The sequence below is a fragment of the Embiotoca jacksoni genome, unplaced genomic scaffold (assembly GCF_022577435.1).
Source record: "Embiotoca jacksoni isolate LCO1_2020_lvr unplaced genomic scaffold, fEmbJac1.0.p SCAF_1, whole genome shotgun sequence".
In the NCBI taxonomy this organism is placed as follows: Eukaryota; Metazoa; Chordata; class Actinopteri; family Embiotocidae; genus Embiotoca; species Embiotoca jacksoni.
Genome location: NW_027185229.1, coordinates 18,681,543 through 18,703,394, shown reverse-complemented (window position 1 = coordinate 18,703,394; position 21,852 = coordinate 18,681,543). Strand labels below are relative to the sequence as shown.

General features: G+C 42.4%; 2 protein-coding genes across 3 annotated transcripts in view; both read left to right on the top strand.

Annotated features, from left to right (window-relative positions):
• The first annotated feature begins 2 nt into the window (after window positions 1–2).
• tmem51b (transmembrane protein 51b) lies at window positions 3–7,251 on the top strand. 2 transcript variants are annotated; one of them, XM_069145564.1, is made up of 4 exons: window positions 3–273; window positions 572–684; window positions 4,245–4,656; window positions 6,059–7,251. In XM_069145564.1, the coding sequence occupies exons 3-4, from the start codon at window positions 4,259–4,261 to the stop codon at window positions 6,510–6,512; spliced, it is 852 nt and encodes a 283-aa protein (XP_069001665.1). In that variant the 5' UTR covers window positions 3–273; window positions 572–684; window positions 4,245–4,258; the 3' UTR covers window positions 6,513–7,251. The 2 variants fall into 2 exon arrangements, with proteins under 2 accessions (XP_069001665.1, XP_069001658.1); XM_069145557.1 differs by lacking the exon at window positions 572–684.
• Window positions 7,252–9,591: 2,340 nt separating this feature from the next.
• The window catches only part of skib (v-ski avian sarcoma viral oncogene homolog b), a 34,199-nt gene continuing 21,938 nt past the window's right edge, over window positions 9,592–21,852 (top strand). The window contains exon 1 of the mRNA XM_069145534.1: window positions 9,592–10,929. Coding sequence (XP_069001635.1) covers window positions 10,036–10,929 — 894 coding nt within the window. The 5' untranslated portion in view covers window positions 9,592–10,035. The remainder of the gene's footprint in view (window positions 10,930–21,852) is intronic.

The window sequence follows — 21,852 nt, the reverse complement described above, 5'->3', positions numbered from 1 at the left end:
GTCACAGATAAACTTTACAACCAGGAGTGGGGAAGTTTCTGCGAACGCAACTTGTACAAAGTTCCTGTCAACTTTAGTTTTGTTTTCCGTGGTACACATTGTTAGAATAAACCCGCCTGTGATTTTTAAAGAAAAAAAAAAGCTGAGTTGGACGGGTTATGAATGGTTGCGTTTCCCTTCTCTTTCGCCCCTCTGGTCTTCCTGGAAACACCTGCGTGATTCAGGTAACTCACCGATGAAGAGGGAAGTCCTTGGACACTGAGCGGTGAAAAGGTAAGGCCCTCTTCTAAATCACCTACACCACGAGAGACCATTTAAGACCGTTTAATCGCTGCTCTTAGATGGGTTTTAAATGTTTATCTGTGTGTGTGTGGTTATGACGTGTTTAATCGGAGCTGTGTCCGGATGGGACCATAACGTCGTTCCTGTGAAGGGACATATCCTCTGAAATCCCTTCCTCCTTCACACACAATGAAAGGAGACATTCGCAGCATTTCTGAGCCACCTGCGCCTGTAATGTCCTGCAAGTTGCGCTTTTAAGAAGCGGTGATTGTGTCCATCTTTGTTACAGGAAGGACATATTTTTAAAGCTGGAAATTATGTTGAACCGGACACACCCATACATGCTGACAGGGCTGCAAGATGCCGAAAAGTGAACTGAGAAAAATGAAACGATAACAGAAAGTATGTATCTTCATCCAGTCAGACAGACTCGGAGACTGTAACGCTGTGGAACCATACTATCAACTAATTTTGCCCTTAAATGAAAGTTATATAGTCCATGTTACTCTGCTCGAGTCAGTCATCTGCCATTCATAAATGTATGTCTGCAACTGAGGAGGAAAAAACATCCTCAAAGTGATTGATTTATGTAGCAGAAATTAGATCTCAATTATACACTGTATGTATTTCGTAATTCTTACAGATTTACAGACAACTAAAAACACATTAAGGCTGCAATATCCATTCACTTTTGTGATTTTTTTTTTTTTTTCTTGTTTAATCATTGATTGTTTTAGTACAAACAACCAGAAAATATTCACATTAACAAAGCTCGATTTAAAATGGTTTGAGTATTTTCCATTGTAAAAAAAAAAAAAAAAAAAAAGGACTCCAAAGAATTTACGGGTTATCAAAATAGTTGGTGATTAATTTTGTCAATCAGTTAATTTATTCATGCCCTAATCAACGCAGCTCTAGATCACATAATGCTTACCGAAGTGAATGTGAATCAACTATTATCACTCCATGTGCTAATTCCAATACCTCAACCAAGGCCATACACATTTTTTTGTACTGTGGATGATGAGACTTTATAAGAGTCCAGATTGTTTTATCAGCGGCTATTTAAAGATAAATTGATCAGAATTTTCAAAAGTTTTAAATTATTATGGTCAACAGACAATAATATCAAATCATCACCCAGCTCTGAATTATGTATTCAATTACTTGAAGTCCTGTCAATAGGTTTTATTCATAGTTGGGCTACTGTGCATCTCTTTAACACAGACATAATGTGTGCCATTATTTCAAAGTCAAACAGCCATTAAGCAGCAAAAAGCTGAGCTGGCATGAAGCAGAAAAAAAAAAATGTCCACAGGACAGGAAAGACACACTTGCTTCAGTATCACTAGGAAATGCAATGCAGTGCTGGTGTAAGTATCAATCATACACACATGACTAACATTTTAACAAAGACAAAACCATGATATACCACAGCGTCATTGATTTCACCAGTTAGAAGCTCTCACTGTCTTTTTAAACCTGGAGCAGGTAGGACAGATGCTGCTCTGAGTAAACAGCTGGACTAATTAGTTTGAATTTATGGATGCTGCTGACGTGATTGAAACACATTAAATCCTCTTTTAGATCATAATAGTGTTATCATCTTGTCAAGAAAACACAGCAGCAGTTTTGGTATGATAATGACGGATACAGGAGGTTTTAGCTGAGTTACTTACTTGAATTGGTTGTATGTAATATGTCACAATTAAGACAACTGCAGGAAACCAACAGAAATACCACATTTCCATCTCTATTTACATGTTGTTTTCCACGGTGGAGGTTTGACTGGCAATCATTTAATGACACCATCTCGGTGTGCTACCCTTTATCTGTTTAAACTTTTCAGTTTTGACTGACTGTATTTCGATGAACATCTATTGACATCATGGATTTAACGGCATGGATTTATCCGCAAGGTCAACCACATTACTGCTCTGAGCACATTTTGGTTTTATGCCAAAGACAGATAAATTTGAAGAAGGCAATTTGTTGGATTTGCAGCACAAAGTTGGCAGTTAAAGTAAAATGAACAGAAAAATATAGTCAAATTATTAATCACAGATATTTATATGACAATTCATCATCAACTAAAATTTCAGGATTGCATGTAAATGTGTGTACAGTACTTGGGTTTTATTGTGCTTATTAGATGTATTTTCACTGGCAAATATGTAGAAAATACAATTTCCAAATGAGGGAAGGTGACCCTCCAACACAGTGTGCTGGAATGGTTCATGGCACATTGACAGACCATGTTAAAATCCTGTAACTATTTGTGCTAACTCCTGTGTAAAGTTTTTAAGTTTTAATAGTCTCCAGTGGTATGATACATTTTTTTTTAACTTTTTACACCTGAGGTACACAAAGATTTAACTCATAAGTTTAATATTTTGTTTGATGACGTTTTTGTCATTGTGTCATAACCAAAGGTCAAGTCACTGATTTTCTGTTTGACCTCATCTGTTTGCCCTGAGGTATTCACATATTACTGTGTCCTGCTCTAAAGAGATGAGTGAAAACATTTGATCTATTTCTATGCGTACAAGTAAAATGATGTTTGTAGTTTCAACTGTAAATATAACTGTAAATCACTGTATCAGTTTCATTTGAAAAATCACCCAAATGATTGATGTCCATCACTCTGGACCAGAGGTCAGTTATTTTCAGCTGGCGTCATCCAGAGGTTTAAATTCAGCGTGATTTAATCAATGTAAACCTTCAGGCAGGTGCTCTGGATGATGAAATCGTGCAAAGGAAAGAGAAAAATTCCTACACAGCACCAAGTTTGTTGAAAACTTAGAAATGCAAATACGTTGCTTCTTTTCATACAGTTGCATCTTTAATTAAACTTGCTGATTGTTAGTCAATCTCACTCAAGTAGAGATATTTCAGAAGAGGTGGTCAGCAGCAACGGTTCCCAAATTGTCTATTGGGAGCCCCTGAAGCGTATCTCTGCCACAGAAAAAAAAATTATTTGTATTTTTCCTTTTTTTCAGGCCTTCAGAAAAAAATTATTCTCGGTTGAAAAATAATTCAGAATTGGTTTGTTTGGTTTGTATTTAACATGCACAAGGACTGAAAAATGTGAACATGTAGAAGTACAGCTCACTAGTTATGGCCTCGCAAGATACCAAAGCTGAAAAACAACCTCGGTAGTGTTTCAAAAAATAACGTTATAAGCTTAAAAATAAATTAGTCATTTGGCGGTGCTGTTGTATGGATATGCAATTGATTGTGAATGCGTTCATGGTATTATCTATTACCTGTACATCTGATGCATCTGGTTTGATTGTAACTTCCCATGTGTATATAACACAATGAATGCTGAATTATATATTTGTGAATTCTGCTGCCAAAGACTATCATCATCTCCAAGACAACTGTGTTACTTCCCTCTTTGTGTCATTCCTCTTCCTGATACTGCCTGTCAGGTTCATGTTTGCCTTGTTGAGACATGTGTGGGTCCTCGCTGCATTTTTTTGTTGTTTGTTCTTATAACCTGTTTTGTTACCCTGCGTGATGCTTTGCTGCTGCTGCTGCTCACTCACTCCTCAAAAATGTTGCTGATTTAAGCACACACCAGCTGGAACTACTTCACAGTTAGAGCTAGATTCATTACAGTGATACAGAAATTGAGTTAGAACACTCACACTGAGGTTTTTACCTTTTGTTGCAATAGTAATATGCGTTTTAGTTTGGCGATATGGTTATTTTCGTGTAATGCACGTCATGGTCAAGTCTTTAGAAGTGTGACACGGACTGTCTGAGATCGTTCCCACCCTGGCAGAGCTGACATATAACATCTGGAACATCAACTCGCATTGTAATACACAGTGTAATGTCAATAGGGACTTAAATTGCTGAAGTCTGCAAAGGTGTAACATGAAGGGTGACCTGTGTTGTGCTGACTGAAAAGCTCTTTAAGACAAATTTGTGTTGTTGTTTTTTTTCTTCTGCAGTTTGTCCTGCAGGTATGTGTTCCAGTCGGGGTATTTGTGGCGGCAACAACCGTCCAAACAGATCCTCCAGCTCAGAGAGTGCCGGTTCAGGTGCCCACTATGCTCTATGTGCCCTGGGAGTGGGACTCATAGCCCTGGGCATTGTTATGATTGTGTGGACTGTGATACCCATAGACGGTGATGGCTCTCCATCGGGTAACTCCACCGCTGTGCCTGGGAGCGAGAATGATGATGATGAGGATGCAGAACGCACAAAGTCCTCATCAGTAGCATTGGTGCTAGTTGGAGCAGGGGTCATTATGTTGCTCTTGTCCATTTGCCTCGGTGTGAGGAGCAAGAGGACAGCTCGCAACAGAAGTAACCAGCCAGTGGCAACAGCAGTCTCCTTAATGGACCATGTAGGGGAGCAGACGTGAGTGATGACTTTTGGTTCCGTTTTTATACCCAGATCGTTCTTAGATGTTGTCAACTTCCAGCTTGTAATAATGGGAAATGTATCTTACAATTTATTGTTTTCCACATCTTGAAATTTGAAAAAACTTTCCCCTTAAGTAGTAGAATTCCCCCCCCAAAAAAACTGACCCAGGAACTAATGAAGGTACTAAAAGCAACATACAGAGTGCAGGACTGTTCAAACTTGGTACAAACAAAAATGTAGGCCACCAACATTTTTTTGAAAACTTATTGTAATCACATAAAGTCCACAGATAAGAAATATACTATAAGCTATAACCTTTGTGAATAACTATTCCAAGTTTTGTTGCTTGATCAACATCAGTACCTGCGTTACACATGTTTTTGTGACCACTGGTCGGGGGCATTTGCGATATCTCCATGGAGCAGAGGGCGTACATCAAATTTTTTTGTCAAACTCTGTGAATTACCAGCAGAGACCTTTGAATGATCGTCAATACCGAGTTCTAGTGGGATGTTCTGAGGCGTCTGAGGGGAAAAAAAACCCAGTACAAATGTTCTGGACCGAGGTGCAATGATGTTTGGCTTCTCCGACATGACAGCACGCTCACTCACAGCGCATTGAAAACGTCTTTCTGTTTCCTGCAACTTTTACACAAACTTTAATGTGCCCTCACTGTCTAAAATTCCAGTGCAGGGAGGAATCGCAGAAGCGCACATACCACTGGACACAAAAAAATATGTAACTCGGATGTTGATCGGGTGATGAAACTTGAAATACTTTCCATTGAAGGTTATAGCTTGCCCCAGCTCTGTGCACGTCATGGCGCTGATCAACATTCATATGCAGCAGGTGTAATCTCTGACCCTTTTGATTGCCCCTCACAAAGCACCAAGACCTGCTTTTTCATCAAAAATACATTGGAACAACTCAATTTATACAACGTCGAAATATTGAGAGAGTCTCAAAAATAGTTCCGGTGGCTATAATCAGTGATTTCATTATAACAACGGATCAGCTGTAATGTGAAAGGGGTCATTTGTGTTGTCACAAAGACCTCAGCTCTACAACACTTTTTAGCCTTCTTTCAGCTTTGGTTTGGTGGTCTTCAACAATACTGTTTGGTTCACTCTCACGACTCTAATCTTCAATTGTTTTGGACGACAGCAGGCCGCAAGGTTTAGACAAAAAAAGCAAAGCAAAGCGAGCATAAAGTAGACTTGAGATCCAGACGAATGCTAGTATTGTGTCTGTTGGAGTTTACTAACAAGTCTACTTGTTAGAACAGCCTTTTGCAGCTGCACCCAAACGATCCCAAAAAATTAGTTTGATCATGTAAGTATGATTATTTTTCATGTTTCATTTACAATGCTTTATCCCCTCTTGCATTCCTTTCCAGATCACCAGACCAAACATCGTACAACGTGCCCAGCTATGACGAGGTTGTTGGCAGTAGCGACTACCCCGTCCGTGAGAGCAACCTTCACCATAGCATCTCGCAGCTGCCGTCCTACGAGGACATCATAGCTGCTGTGGAAAACGAGGGAACGGAGCCCACTAGCAACCCCATTGAGGACACCCCTCTTAACGATCCCACACCGGCTCCCGTTCAACCTGCCGCTGAGTCTCAACCTAAACATGCTGGCCTTACATCAAACCCTAGCCTGCCCACCCGCAGCAGTAGCCGGGCCAGCCGTTTACTGCGGCCCCTGCGAGTGAGGAGAATCAAGTCAGACAAACTGCATCTGAAGGACTTCCGCATCCAAATCCGCAGCCCCACTCAGAACCCGGTGACCATTGAACCCATCACTCCACCACCACAGTATGAAAATAAGGTGTCTGAATTACAGTAGAGTGTATATCTCACGGATTTAATGGACTAATGACATTTTTGAAAACTCATTTTCAAGGTTGGCATTAAGTAGGTACATTTTGCAACGAGCAGCATGATGGAGGCCACGCAGAAGCACTCCTGAAATGATAATATTTTAAGCGAACCTCTTTTTCTGTTTCCCTGAAGCTTGTGATTGGCAAAGCTTTGAGGGTTTTTTTTTTGGTTTTTTTTTTAAGGTCATGCTGTCACTTATGTCAAACATAGGACAGTCTTTCAGTTTTATTAATAGACAATTGTAATATGGTTTTCACTTTACAGAAAATAGATGTAGTTGCTGTATTTTGTTTCTGATTAGTTGTGAAGTTTGGGAAACCATATCTTGTGATTTAAAGGGAGAAATGGGAAATTAATTAAATTGTATTCAACATCATAGCTATCACAACCCTTTGAAATTTGTAAAAAAAAAAAAATAAAAAAAAATGCAATGAGGCTAAATGTCTGTTTGCTTGGGAATACTTTTTTGTACATTAAAAAAAAAAAAAAAAAGTGGTTGAATTGATCGTTTTGACACGGATGTTAAAAGAAGACAATGATTTTTTGCAATAGTAAAACCAGAGGTAAATTGGCTTTTCTGGTAATGTGGTATTAGTAATTAAACATTTATTGCTTAATAGAACTTTTGCAAATGTTAAAATGTCTTCCACTGTTATAATATTTGTAAGAAAGGCAGTGATTAAATGTTTTTCTATTTCAGTGAAGACCACATCAAGATTTGTTTAAATGTTTGATACAAAATGTCAGTGAAAATGAGTTCAATCTTTCATTCAGTCATCCTGTTGTCAAATGCTAAGATCACTTAAAAACAAAAAGACCTACTAAATACAGGGGCACAAAGGAAAGCAGTGTTGGTGCCCCGTTAATTTGCAAATGCAAATTATTCTTCCATTTTCAGATGGTTATTAGGAGAAGGACAAGAGAGGACGGATGAGGAGGAGCAAGTGAGTGACTCATTAGCACAAAAAAAAGAAGGAAAAAAAAAAAGCCTAAAGTCGGTGGTTAAGTTTGAATAATGTCAACAACAAAAAAATTATTTCTAGGGCGCTAACTGAGATAACCAGCTAGTCTGTGAGCTAGTCTGATTGCACACTTGCCAGAAAACAGGCCAACTGAAGCACTTCATTACTATAGATAAAGTAGTTGCAATGTTTTTATTCAAAGTTTATTATTCTAATAGAATTGGGTATTGTGGTACATAGTGGATTGAGACGTTGAAACAAACCCTCGCTCATTTGGAAATGTAAAGTTTGCAGGTTTAGGGGAGTCGAAATGGCAAAATGACCCGATTGCACTGCCCACAGTAACCCAATATTCAATCAGAATAATGTTATGAATTGATATGGATAAGTTTGTGCCTATTATTAGATTATAAATTACTTCGTTTGGTTAGGTTTGCCTTTTGACTGACAGCACAAACAGACAGACGGGTACTGTAGTCAAGACCATATAGTTGCAGTAAAATAGGGCAGCTTCTGCTTTACATGCGTTCATTGCAGTGGACTTCTCAGTGGTTGCGCATAAATAACAAATGGTGATCCTGCCCTCACATTTATTTACTTAACAAATACCTTATTTTCTTGTTGATTACAATATGCTTGTATGTGATTGTCAGAGCAAAGACGGAGGGGGAGGGTGGCTAGAGAGAGAACGCGAGTAGGAAAAGAACAGGTAAGAAGGACAGAAACGGTGTCTCTGGTTAATATTTAGCTCCCTCCAGTGGTTCGAAATGATAACTATCCAAATTGGAGTAATGCAAAGCTCACGGTCATCTTTTCTCAAATGTTATTGCATCTGAATGGGTTATTTGCTATAGAATAGATAAAGAGCAAGACCATTAAGGGCAAGTGGAAATGCAATGTGAAAGAATTACATATATAAATGATGGAGGTAAATTGATGGGCCTTGTCATGAATTTTAGCCGGCTGTATTATAAAGGCTTTCAGTGGTTCAAATCTTTATTTATTAAAAATACTAAAACCATACTGAAATATATATCATTTTATCGTTATAATTGTTACTTGTGCATTAGGTGCCATTTTACTGCGGTGGAAGTCATATTTATTTTGTTTGGGAATGCAACTATTGGTTATTATAATTATTATGAATTCATCTGCTGATTATTTTCTAGATTAATTAATAGATATTTAGCTTTGAAAGAATTCTGAAATTCGTGGGACATGCCCATCACAATTACCCAGAGCCCAAAGGGGCATCTATAGTGCTTGTTTTTTTTTTCAATCAATAGTACAAACTTCAATTATTAAACATAAATTCAAATTATTCAAATGATTACAAGCAAACGTGGGAGTTTCTTGGATTAGAGAAGCATAAACAATTAAATGTTTGCTATTATTGCATGAAAAATGACTTCTGAGTATTAAATTGTTGCTAATTAGTTGTTTCATCTCTGTTGTATGCACAGTTTAGGCATTTCAAGATTTAAATTACAGATTCTCCATGTTTTTACACAATAAATAAACTTGTTAAGGAGTAACTAAAATTATTAAATGAAAACTTCAGTATTTTGCTCTAAAATATTGTGGTGTAGAAGCATAAACTGACACATACAACACCATGTTATTTTACTTGAGTAAGTGTACTTACATCAAATAGAAATACTGAAGTAAAGTCCATGTCCTTCAAATATGTAGGCTACTTAAAACGCAGTAATACATGTACCAGTGTTTCCAAGTTTCTGCTGTTTCAGATTGACCTTCAGGCAGCAGCAAATATATTCAGTAAATGTACAAAACAGTTTCTGCAACAGAAAAAACAAACGTGCTGATCTTTATACGTTTGAAGTAGGTAAGTCTGTGTTTATATTTCCTATATCAACTCCGTTTTCCAGAGCTCCACCCTCAGCTCGGTTTAGAAGGATTTTTCTTTCTTTTTTTCCCCTTTTTTTTTTATGTGCAGCTGCCATGTAGCAGAGGGAGGAACAGCTGGCTGAGGGAAGAGCCAGCCCGGGGAGTCAGTCACATTCCTGGCTGGGATTCAATGACTGAACCAGACACAAACAAACAGAGAGGGCGAGAGAGAGAGAGAGAGAGAGAGAGAGAGAGAGAGAGAGAGAGAGAGAGGGCGAAAGAGAGAAAGAGAGAGAGACAGAGAGAGAGAGACTCACACATTGAGGGAGTGGGGAGACAGACTGAGAGTACGCCAGACTGAGCAGACGAGGCATATTTCGAGCGCACATTAGGAGTGCGTAAAACCGCAGGAGCATCGAAACAATACCCGGTGATTGTACGTTGGATAATACGACTTTTGAGTCTCTGAGTTGTCGAGTTTAATTGTGTCTGCTCACAGGAACTGCCCTATGTTTCAGCAGCCGTCAGTTTTCTGAATGGACGCGCTGGGAAGCTTCTCTGGTGACATGGATATGCGCGTTATTGAGCGTGTAGCCGGATGCTGAGGACGCCCGATCCAATAAGTCAATTTTAGCTTTCACTTTGAGTTTCGAACTCTCTTTTCTAACCGGCGACAACATGGAGGGCACGAGCTTTCAGCCCCATCCTGGACTTCAACAAACTCTGAAGCAGTTTCATTTGAGTTCCATGCGCTCTCTCGGTGGACCCGCGGCGTTCTCCGCTCGGTGGCACCAGGACTCACTCTTCGGTAAAGATGGAAAATCCGCCGAGATGATGCTCACCCTGCCGGCTCAGACACCCCCAGTGATGTCCGGTCCACTTTTTATCCCATCCGACCGCTCCACGGAGAGGTGCGAGACTGTGCTGGAGCGGGAGCCCATCTCCTGTTTCGTGGTCGGCGGAGAGAAACGGCTGTGCCTACCGCAGATCCTCAACAGCGTCCTGAGAGATTTCTCCCTCCAGCAGATCAACTCGGTGTGCGACGACCTGCACATCTACTGCTCCAGGTGCACGGCGGACCAGCTGGAGATCCTCAAAGTGGTGGGTATCCTGCCCTTCTCGGCACCGTCCTGCGGGCTGATCACTCAGACTGATGCTGAGCGCCTCTGCAACGCTCTCATCTACGGCGGTACTTACCCTCCTCACTGCAACAAGGAGTTGGGGTCCCTGGAGTTGGAGCGAACCGAGAAAAGCTTCAAAGTGTATCACGAATGTTTCGGCCGGTGTAAAGGCCTGTTTGTCCCGGAACTGTACACCGGTCCGGCTGCCGCCTGCATCCAATGCATGGACTGCAGACTCATGTACCCCCCTCACAAGTTTGTGGTCCACAGTCACAAGAGACTCGAGAACCGGACTGTCCACTGGGGCTTCGACTCCGCCAACTGGCGGGCTTATGTGCTCTTAGACCCGGACTACACCGGAAAAGAGGAGAAGAGTCATCTGGAGCAGCTGCTTAAAGAGTTAAAAGGAAAATATGATCTGACTGGGAAACTGTCCAGTAAATCCTGCAGAGTAAGTCTGTTCAGTTTCACCTTGTTAAAACCATCAGAAATATGTTTCAACATTTTGTGTGTTTGCATCTGTGGATAGTTCAACAGCCTCAGGCCTAATACCTCATCTGCATTAATAAGCATTGATTTTGAGACTTCCTTCTCATTATACCTGCTGTCTTTTTTGAATGATTGTTTGTATCCTTTCAAAATGTTTCCAGTCTTATTTAGCACCCCAGCAGAGTTATAATGCAAATCACATGTCACATATCTTTCTGCGCCTGTCCCGTCTCTGCTTTTGCACCATGAAACACCTCATATAAAGCCTAACTCACCTCATATATGTCTGGCAGAGGTGAAACAGAAGCCTCTAACCATCAGCTTGACACCGCTGAGCATCCATCCCATCATCTAAACCCCCACCATACACACACACACACACCCAGGGTGACCCAAGGGCATCTGCATTATGATAAATTAAGTCTCGATGATATATTTTATTGGTGTGATGCGAGAGGAGAGGGGGACAGAGGAGGACATTATGGTGCCACAAGGTGGGGAAGGGGAGAAGAGTTTAATGAGGTTTGGAATATGGAAATGTGTGTGTGTGTGTGTGTGTGTGTGTGTGTGTGTGTGTGTGTGTGTGTGTGTGTGTGTGTGTGTGTGTGTGTCTTTTGCCGTTGTGGCTCCTTGCGTGGGTCAGAGATTTTTGTTACGGACAAAGGGCCAGGAGATGAGGTGGCTGTTCCTTCGTCACAGAGCAGCTGTTGTGTGGGACTCTGCTAATGAGTGGACATCTCTGGATGCATCTCCATGGCGCTGCTCCAGTCGGAGCAGGAGCTGGGAAATTTCTCACAGGGAAACCTCAGTTCTCACTTTGAAGGAAAATGTTGTTGGTTTATAGAAACATGTCTGAAATAATAGGCTATAAGGAAGAAGTGACAGAAAAGAGGAGGTCTTGTTGATTTGTGTTTGGGGGTACTGAATGCAACTCACAGGCGTTCACTGCTGATTTATAGCTATCATGTTTTTCCATGAACTGGATGCTCCAACTACTTTGTACAGTCCAGAAACATCTACCTTGAAATTATTTTTTAAAAAGTCTCATACCTTTGGTCCTAACTGCTGTCAGCAGGTCGTGATGTATCAGCTGAGAGTTATATGTTTCCTCGAAAAGGAGAGGCAGTCTTTCAGTGTGTGTGATACACATTGGGCCTGAGCATCGTGGAGGGAGCGTGGCAGAGGGGGCAGTGCATGTTTGCTGTGGTTCACTGTCAGTCGTGTCCCAGTTAGCAGACAGGCCTGGTCCTCAGGGAGCTGCACACCAGCACTCTCCCCATACATCAGCCTGACAGGCCAAGCTGCTGAAAGGCTGGACCGGGGCTTGAAGACCGCCTTTGGCTCAGCTTACCCATGAAATAAAAACACAATGTTATCGGTCTGCCTCAGCCTCCCTATAATGTCAGACTGTTTTATTAATAAGAGACAGCCTCAAAGGTTACCTCCTCTGCCTGTATCATCTGTCTAGACTCCCTCCTCATTTACTGTACATGTGGTTGGCGCAGACGCTGCACTGCGAGAAGAAGCTGCTGAAGTGATTTGGGTTTTATTGTGGGGCCGTTTTGAAGTTTTCTGTAGAGCTTTAAGTGTAATTGAGATAAGGATTCCAGTTTTTATTGATAAACCATGAGCCCCAAAAGTTAAACATAACCAGTGAAAACTGCATCCTGCTCTCAAAAGCAGAAGCCGGATCAGAGGAGGGAATGGGACCGGTGAATCATTGTGTCTGTTTTGCATCAAATCCAGCATTTGGTCATTTAGCCCTTTGCCTAATGTGCAGATGAGGGCAGATTGCAGAAAGGGCGCTGCAGACTCTCATTCAGATGATGCAGGGTGTGTGAGCCAGGCCTTGACATGTGTTGTCAAAGGGCCATGACCTCTGACCTTTCCCCAAAGACACTGACCCGGGCTACCCCCATTCTTTTTACGCCATCCAATCACATGCCCTTGTGTCCAGTCCACTGGCCAGATGGCTGTCTGATAAAGAATGGAGGGATATACAAGACGCTGATAACAAACATTTCTCTCAACTGCAGCTTAATTCCTGTTCAACATCACCAAATTACTGCTGTTTGTTTGAGTTCCTAGATGATTATTACTGTAAATTGTATGGAAACCTGAACTTTGATTCAATTCATGACCTTCTTCATTGTGCCAAACCTTGCATGTAATAATTTAAATATTAACTTTTCTGATTAGCATGGAAATCTTCAAGAAAGAGGATTGGAATTGAAAAAAAAACCTTTTTATTTCTTCAGGCCCAAGTCAAATACTTCTGAGCATTAACTGCAAGAAAAAAAATCCCTAAGAAGTAAGGGCAATGCGATCAATCATCTGACTGAGTGGAGAGTAAAAGGAGACTCTGGAGAACTGCGTAGACCCTTCTTAATGGAATGGATATTAAAACCAGTCAACTGACGCCAATTTATGCCATTTCTCCTCCCGTTGTTCTCTTCACTCGATGCAATTAGCCTCAAACTTGAAACCAAAGTGTGTGCTGAAGGCTAAAGGGTTATGTGTTTTGGTTATGAGCTGTGATTTGAAGTGAACGAATGAATGAAGAATCTCTCTACCTCTGTTATTATCTAGTAACTGTGTGTTTACCTGCACTTCTGCGTGGGTGTCTTTATGTATAGGGAGTATACAAGAAACGTTTGCATGTAAACAGGCGAGTGTAATGACTGGATCAGCTGTGTGAGCCAGATTAAAATGAGCTCACTGCGGGCTCATTTCCATTCCCATCTGTCTGCTGACCTCTGGGAAGCCCTGAAAGCTGACATGGTGCATCTCTTTGGTCCTCGATGGTCTGTCTGACCCAGCCAGCTAAGACCCAACTCACCCACATCACCCAGAGGGAGTCACATGTGATTCAAATTTAGCATATTTCTCAATCCTGCTCCTGGTGGAGCTAATTCACAATTTAGTTGGTTTGTAGCATGTGTTTTACTGGCCTTCTCTCTCTTGTCCTTGACTTTAATTATTTTGAGAGCAGTCAACACAGTCCCAACAACTCCCCACTCCCCACTGACCAGCCCCTCCCCAGAAGACCATCACCTCGTCAGTGACTGCCGGCCAGAGCGTTTCGGCCAAAGTACGGACAGAGTGTCAAGGCAAAGGGGGTGTCAGGAGCTCCCAGGGGTTGTGGCCTCCATTCGGGCAGGGATGACCCCATGTTAAAAGAGTGTCAGCTGGGGTTCTGTCATGGGTAATGTGTGCTAAAGACCTGCCGCCTCCATTGTGTTGGGGCTGGGCTTTCAAAAGCTGTGAAGTGCAGCAGTCTCTCTTTGTTTCTGCCTTGTTTCTTTAGGTGCTGTGTGGATAGGTCTGTAACCTCTAACCTTTCCCAGGGTGGGAAATCCATGCTTATGCGTTTGCTATGTCACTGGTTTTCTGGTAATGTGCTCGAAGACAATGTGGAGCCTGTAGTGGTGTCTGCATGTCTGATAGTGACAGGCCTGGGAAATAATTTAATACGGTCACTAATGGATTTTCAGCAGAATCATATTGTGATTATAGCATTATAACATAATATTCTTATTATTCAATATCTGTTTTATAAATGTAATACTCCTGAAAAGCTGAACTTTAGTAAACAAAAGTTGAAAAATTGAAAGGTTTGATTACTCCAAATGAAGAGTTTAGCCTTGAACAAATTTTAAACGTCTTTTTTTTTTGTATATATAACTATGGATTTGTTATATCTTGCTACATATCAAGAATAACAAAAAACCTTGATAAATGAGAAAATTATTTTAATCATATAACCTTTCTCGAACAACCTGGCATCTATTGAAAAATATATCATATATTTGCATACACATGCATGCAAATGAACAGAAATCCCTAAAACTACAAAAGAAAACATTTCTGGAATATCAGACATACAGGATTTCCTGTTTCTATTTTTTATCATTTCATGTGGACATTGTTTTGCTCCTTTCCTCTCTAAACCTCCATGGTACTGCACAGTGCTAATGTGTGAAAGACTTCTTGTATAACTCTTGGAGTGAGGGAGGAAGATGATTAGTGTTGATCAGTGATGATGAGATGAGGGAGGAGATGAGCACTGGCTGTGACTGCAGTCAGTCAAGCCAGTCAGTCGGTCCGTTAGTGGCAGAACAGATGCCTGTATTGAGTTAGTGCTATTCCACAATCATCATCAATTCCTCCTCGATCACCTCCTGATTTCCAGCTCTATGATTAAGAGTCAGGCCCATCTGGTGCGGAGACAGGAAATCCTGAAGTCTGCATCTGCTGCTGGCTGAGCTACTAAGCTGCTGCAGTCTGGGGGGGTTTAAACTCTGATAATCCTACATAACTCCTGGAATGCAGAGACCATAGTGCACATCAAAACTGTCATCTTCCCTGGACAGTGTTTTTAGGAACCCAGATAGACTCAGCCGTGGCGTTGCTCCTCCTTCTCTAGCCCACTCAAAGCATCCTCACAATTTATAGCCAGTCCCTCTGGAATTTTGTAATTAGAGCATGAATTGGACATACCACAGAAAGTACATTACATGGAGAAACCAACAGTGCAACTGCACATACAGTACCAACTGAAGTGCTTGTCTGATAAGGCTTTAGAGGTTAAGAGAAACAAACAGGATTGCAATATTTATCCCTCTTTGTCTCCCTTTATTGACCTGCAGCTCTAAGCTACAGAACTGTTAGACCACATTGGACATGTGCTAATGGCGCTCCAGCCAGAGCAGAAGTAGGCCCTGCTGGTGCCATATGACAAATCGGCATGCTGCTCTCGCCTACAATCCGCCCACCGACCACCTTCAAAGCTATCAGGAGGATTAGCTCACGCAGCTAAACCAAACAGACTGCTCAGTGTTCAGACGGCATTTGGTCCAAATCTTGTTCGTGCCTCCTGTTTTGATGGCTGGCAGATCACAATCGGGGGCTGCTATCGGTTCACTTGCAACTGGTGCAGTGCCAAGTTGCTGTACAGCGCTGCGTGCCGTGGCTGTGGGAAAAGGAAAATGAATGTTTTAGGGATTTACACGACTCCCTTGCTCTTTGGGATATGCATAATTTATTTTAGGATTAGGATGGTTTAGATTAACTTTGAATTCTCTGCTGAGTTCAGAAGACGGTGAAGCGGAGGAGACACACAGGGGTGTGAAAGTACTTTTGTCTCTGTGGGCTGGTGACATAAAAGTTCAATTCTGGAAAATTGGTTTGCATTGGAGACATGTGTTGTATATGTTTCTGCGTGTGGGCAAACGTGGACCACAACATTTTCGAGGCCTCTGTCAGACTCCACACACTCTGAAAAAGGACTCATCCTCAGTCATAGTCTGCTCCGTACGCTTGTGATTGGAGGGTGCATGTGGTTGCTAAGCAGAGCTGCTCTTCCTGTGCTAAATAAGAACTTCGTGCTCTCTGGCTGGTGAGCTCAAAGAAGCGCGCCAGAACACACACACACACACACACACACACTCACACACACACACTCACACACTCACACACACACACACACACACACACACACACACACACACACACACACACACACACTCACACACACACATACTCACAGACCTCACAGTGCAGAGACCTCTTACATTAGAGACCTCACCCTCCTCCATTCACTGCCCGTCCTCTTTCATTGTGACCTCTGCGCTGACTCGACTACTCTCTTCCTCCTCTTCCTCCTTCTCCTCCTCCTCCTCCACCTCCTCCTCCTCCTCCTCCTCCTCCTCATCTTCCTCCTGCTGTTTTCTTGCTTTCCTTTCTCCATCTCGTCCTCCTCCACTCTGCATCACACACACACACACACACCTCTCCCACAGGTCAGCTCCGTGTAAAGCTCCCCTCTCCATCACCGAGACCTCCTTGACTGACACCTCCTCTCCCTCACCACTATCACTCACCTCCTCAGTTTGACACCTCCTCGACCCTGTAGGACACACACACAAAGATGCAGACACAGGCTCTCCTCCTCTCCTCCACTGAGATCTCCTACTGCACTCCCCCTCACACTGCATTATACTTAGATCTCCACCTCCACTGTAGTGAGCACATGCTGTATCAGTCTGTATTCAGACTGGCCTACATACAGTACGCCGCACATGTATCACTGTGCTGTTCCAGCAGTGTGAGGGATGTTTGTCTCGCTTCGAAAGATCAAAATTTACCATCGATCTTTAATCTACACTTTGTTTATAGAGAGATAGATAGATAGATAGATAGATAGATAGATAGATAGATAGATAGATAGATAGATAGATAGATAGATAGATAGATAGATAGATATACAGACAGACAGACAGACAGACAGACAGACAGACAGATAGATAGATAGATAGATAGATAGATAGATAGATAGATAGATAGATAGATAGCTAGATAGATAGATAGATAGATAGATAGATAGATAGATAGATAGATAGATAGAGATAAATGGATGTAAATGGAGGTACTGCTACTTTGTCAGGATGACCTCATAACTATCCTCCAGGCTGGTTTCAAGAGCCCACTAAATGAACACATGAGTGGGAACCACATTTTTGTCTCTCTCCTGTTTCGCTGTGTGCTATTACAGATGACTGTCATCTCATGTATCTGCAGTGCCATCAGAACTCAAAATCTGGCCTAAGAGCACTGTGTCTTCTCGCTGATGATCTGCGCATACTGTGCAACTCTGATTCGACCAACTCCCAACATGGTTTATTTCACATACCTTGGTTTTCACAGGGGTCACAGCTTTTGGGTTGTGTAGCAAAACAATCATTGTGTTTTAAAAAGCTGCAAGCCCCTGTGTGCTCCTCAGACCAGCTCAACATGCTTTCTTGCAGAGACGGAGCAATGCAGCATTGTCAGCAGGCACCCGTATCAAATGAATTCAGCACAGCTGTCCTAGCAGACTCTATTGCAGTGAGGGGGGAACGTTATTTATTCAGTATTACAGTCACCCCAGGATCCGTCATGGTCACTCTTTGCCACGGCATCATCTGGTCAGGTGGACCTTTTCCCTCTTTGACCTTGCTAGTCTTGTTTATTGCTTCATTCAAAAGCAAAATGGACTGTATCTCTGCAAATGCATCCTGTTAAAGAGTGGGCCACCTGCCCCACCTAGCTCTCACTTTCTGCTCTTTCTTTCTATATCAATCCAGCAGGGTCTGCATTTAAATAGACAGGCGTAAAGATAGGCCACGGTCGCTCACATGCTGAGGACACCTCCTCACACTCCCCTTCTTTTTTGCAGATGTATAATAGTTGCAGGATTGCCCCGCACTGTGCTCACTTTGCCGGCTGCCTAGCAAGGACAGCCTGCCTTCCTTGTGGCGTTGACAAGCGTCTGGCTTTATTTCCAGCCGACGAGCACAGACACAGACAGCCATGGCCTGCTCTATTTCAGGCCATGGCTGTCTGTGTCTGTGTCCCTTTATCCTATAATGAGGAGACTGTTATAAGCCTCGTGTCCTAAGCAGTGTATGGCCGGTGTCAAGAGAAGAGCGAGCACACACATCATCTTAAAAAACGTCAAGCTGCTTTTCAGATTATCATCAAAACTAATCACTTCTCCTTTTGGCGCCAACACCCTTAATCTGCTGTACAGGAGTATGTGTTTTAGTGCAAGGTCATGTCACCTTTCAACATCTAATGAAACCCTTCACTCAAGGCAGGGCTAGAAAAAATATGAAGACAACCAGTTTTGAAGTGAAAAATACTGCCCCAACACATAACAACCACATATTTAAGATAATCAGTCCACTTGTGACCTTGTATCAGTCGAATGTGTTGAATCTAACGCAGAGATGATAGTCAGGTTGGAGCATCTGTCCCATATGGAATGTATGAATTATTCCAGGGGTAATAACAGGACATTGTTGGTGTGCTCATCTTCACAAAGACACCCATCTCTGCATGTCCATATTTAATTCACCCCTTTCAGCTGCTGAACTGTACAGCCTGCTGATATAATGAGTCCCTCCAAAGAGATTAGTCGCCCTATCATCATCGCAACTCCCTAATTTCTCTGCCTTTGTTGTGGTGCAGGCTGTACTAAATGGGATAAAGGGGCTTGGCCGGACACAGTGGGAGGAAGTGGCTTTTGTGTTGCAAGCAGGTGCAGTGGAATGACAGTGGAGTTTTAGGGATGTACACGTGTGTGCGTACATGCATGACCGTGTGTGTGTGTGTGTGTGTGTGTGTGTGTGTGTGTGTGTGTGTGTGTGTGTGTGTGTGTGTGTGTGTGTGTGTGTGTGTGTGTGTGTGTGGGCGCGTGTGTGTGTGTGTGTGTGTGTGTGTGTGTGTGTGTGTGTGTGTGTGTGTGTGCGTGCGTGTGTGTGTATGTAGTTCTGTGTCTGACTCAGTAAGGAGGGTATGTGCTCCCTGAGTGCCGCTGAGATACACCAGGAACCTCTGCAAGCTCGACTTGAACCCTCAATCACAGGGCTCCTCAGGGGTTTGCAGTAAATTCTTCAGGCGAATGGTTTTCTCTCCCCTTCCTCCTCCTCTTTTTTCTCTCTCTTTTTCTGCTCACATCTGGTGAACAGCGCTAGCACCCCTGTCATCTTTTACTGCGTTGAGGTCATTTCCACCCTATCAGTAAAGTGGAAACACATGATGTGCAGGGTTCGGCCTTAATGGGGTGGGGCTGGCATGGACCAGCACTGACACAGCTTTACAGCCAAGAACTGCCAAAACGGCCTTTCTGTGGAATGCATCCAACTTCAAATTAAAGACATTTGGGCTAAATAATGTTAGAATACTTATATTTACCTGTTAAAAATAACTAATAAAAACAAATAATTACTTTAATTAGTTTTTTTTTAACATGCAGGATGCATGGTTTAAATGTTCTCAGCTGTGAGACGGGGAAACTGCAGGAAAAATTGCCAAGCATTGTTTGGACTTCATAATGAATACAAAATCTTGAGGACTCCATTTGGAGTTTCTCTTTTTCCATTTCAAGTTTTATTTTTGCTGTAAAACTCTTCCGTTCAAACAGTTTTTCCCTTTTAATCACATTATTGATTCCAACTGGTGGGCTGGAGAGTCGGGTATAGACTTTGGCACATGCTTTGAATTAAGGGTGCGTCCTCAAGTTTAATTGGGATTCTCCTTCAGCAATGATGTGGATTTCCTCAGTTCTCTGCACCATTCTTCCTAAAATATTTCACACCACAGCCCGCAGTGTTTGTCATTCTCAGAGATGAGCTTGTGTCATTTGTGAAAACTCAGCTCTGCCTTCTGACACATTTTACTTGATTTCTTGACAGTACATCATTAGTATCAGATTTATCTTGTTATGTGTGTTTATGGGATTTTTTTCAATGTCATGCAGATATTTATTTATTTCAATCTTTTTTTTTTGCTGTAATGTAATGAAAGAACTGTTGTTTTTGCAAAGATTTTAAAAGTTAAAAACAAATGTGTTGCCAAAGAATCTTTGTGGAATTAACAGTTCTAATGGAGTTTTACTGCCTCGCTACATGGATCTCAATGTGTCTCCAAGCAAATTCCAGTCACACTGTGGTTTCCATTTTGTGGTAGACAGAGCTGCAGTGTAAAAAGGGGTGGGCTGCAGTCAGTCGGTTACTGCTGTCTGTGGGAAGACTACAGTCAGGCAAAGTGGCTGCTCCCAGCAGCTGCATGGATTTTTATTCATGCTGTCCAACAGGACTCCATCATAGACTGCAGCAGCACTCGTTCGTTATTGAGGGCACACACTCCTGTGCTGCATGCCTCTGTCCTCATTACCTCTGCTGCAGCTTAGCTCTTTGCCTTTGTTCTCTCTCTCTTGGCTTGAAACTGGAGAATATGGAGAGAAGTGCTGAGGCTGCAGTTAGCTCGGCTGCCCACAACTTCTGCCGCACAGGAGAAAACATAGCACAGACAACCACCACCCCCCTAAGCCCTCTTGTCTACATACTGTATTTCCACAAAGCCAACGCACTGGGGATGCTCTAGTTTTATTCATCATCCTCACTTGGATGTAGGCTGGTTTGCTCGGTGCCTCTTGCATTCTTTTTGTTGTCCTCACTGTCTGTGTCCCTTGTCTGGATAAATTATTTCCCTCTTAGGTGTATTTGTCACTTGGCCTACGGACCAAATGCCCTCATGGCCAATCTGCTGTGTGAAAGGTCCCCTAGACTTGTTCCTCAGAGGCGTTAAGCAGCAGCCGTGCAGAGTGGCTGGAGGGACAGTAAACTTTTATCACACTAATAACCCACAGACACAGCTACCCTAATGGCTTAGCCAGCCATGCCAGGGGTTGCCTGGAGGTCAGGTTGAATTGCAGGACATAAATGGGAGATTCCAACCGGTAGAACAAATAATGGAAGAAGAGAAAAGAAGGGGCATCTGAGGTGAGTAGAGGGGGAAGAAAGTTGTTATTGGAAGAGCAGATAATCACTTAAATTGATTCGCAGTAAAAAAAAAGAAGCTATTGATTTGACTGCTCTTTTTTAACAAGGCGATCTATGGCCTTTTAACCCTCTTTCCCACCCAACCCGGCTCACTCTCAAACATTGGACTCTGCCCTAGCATGCCGTCAAAGGGCACAACTCCTACACAAGTGACAAGTGAGTGAAAAGATTTTGAGTTTGCCCAGCACTTGGTGAAAACATCGGTCAGAGACGTAGCTGTGTGAGAGTGTGATTTGTTAATGGAGTTCAAATCCAAACTTTTCCTCAGATTCCTCTCCCTCTGGCTGAGGTGGACAGGTCTTGAGAGTGTTTGTTTGAGATGAAGTCAGAGCTGGAACAGAATGTCGTGAACCGCAGGCCAGACTGTGGTTCTGCGGTTCAGCTTCAACCTGAATGCAGACAGCTTTGTTTGTTTTGCTTCTCCGTTTCTCAGGGAGAATTTTCAGCGCTGCCAAAGTCCTGCGCTCACACCCAAGGCACGCAAATAAAACCCCTTCACA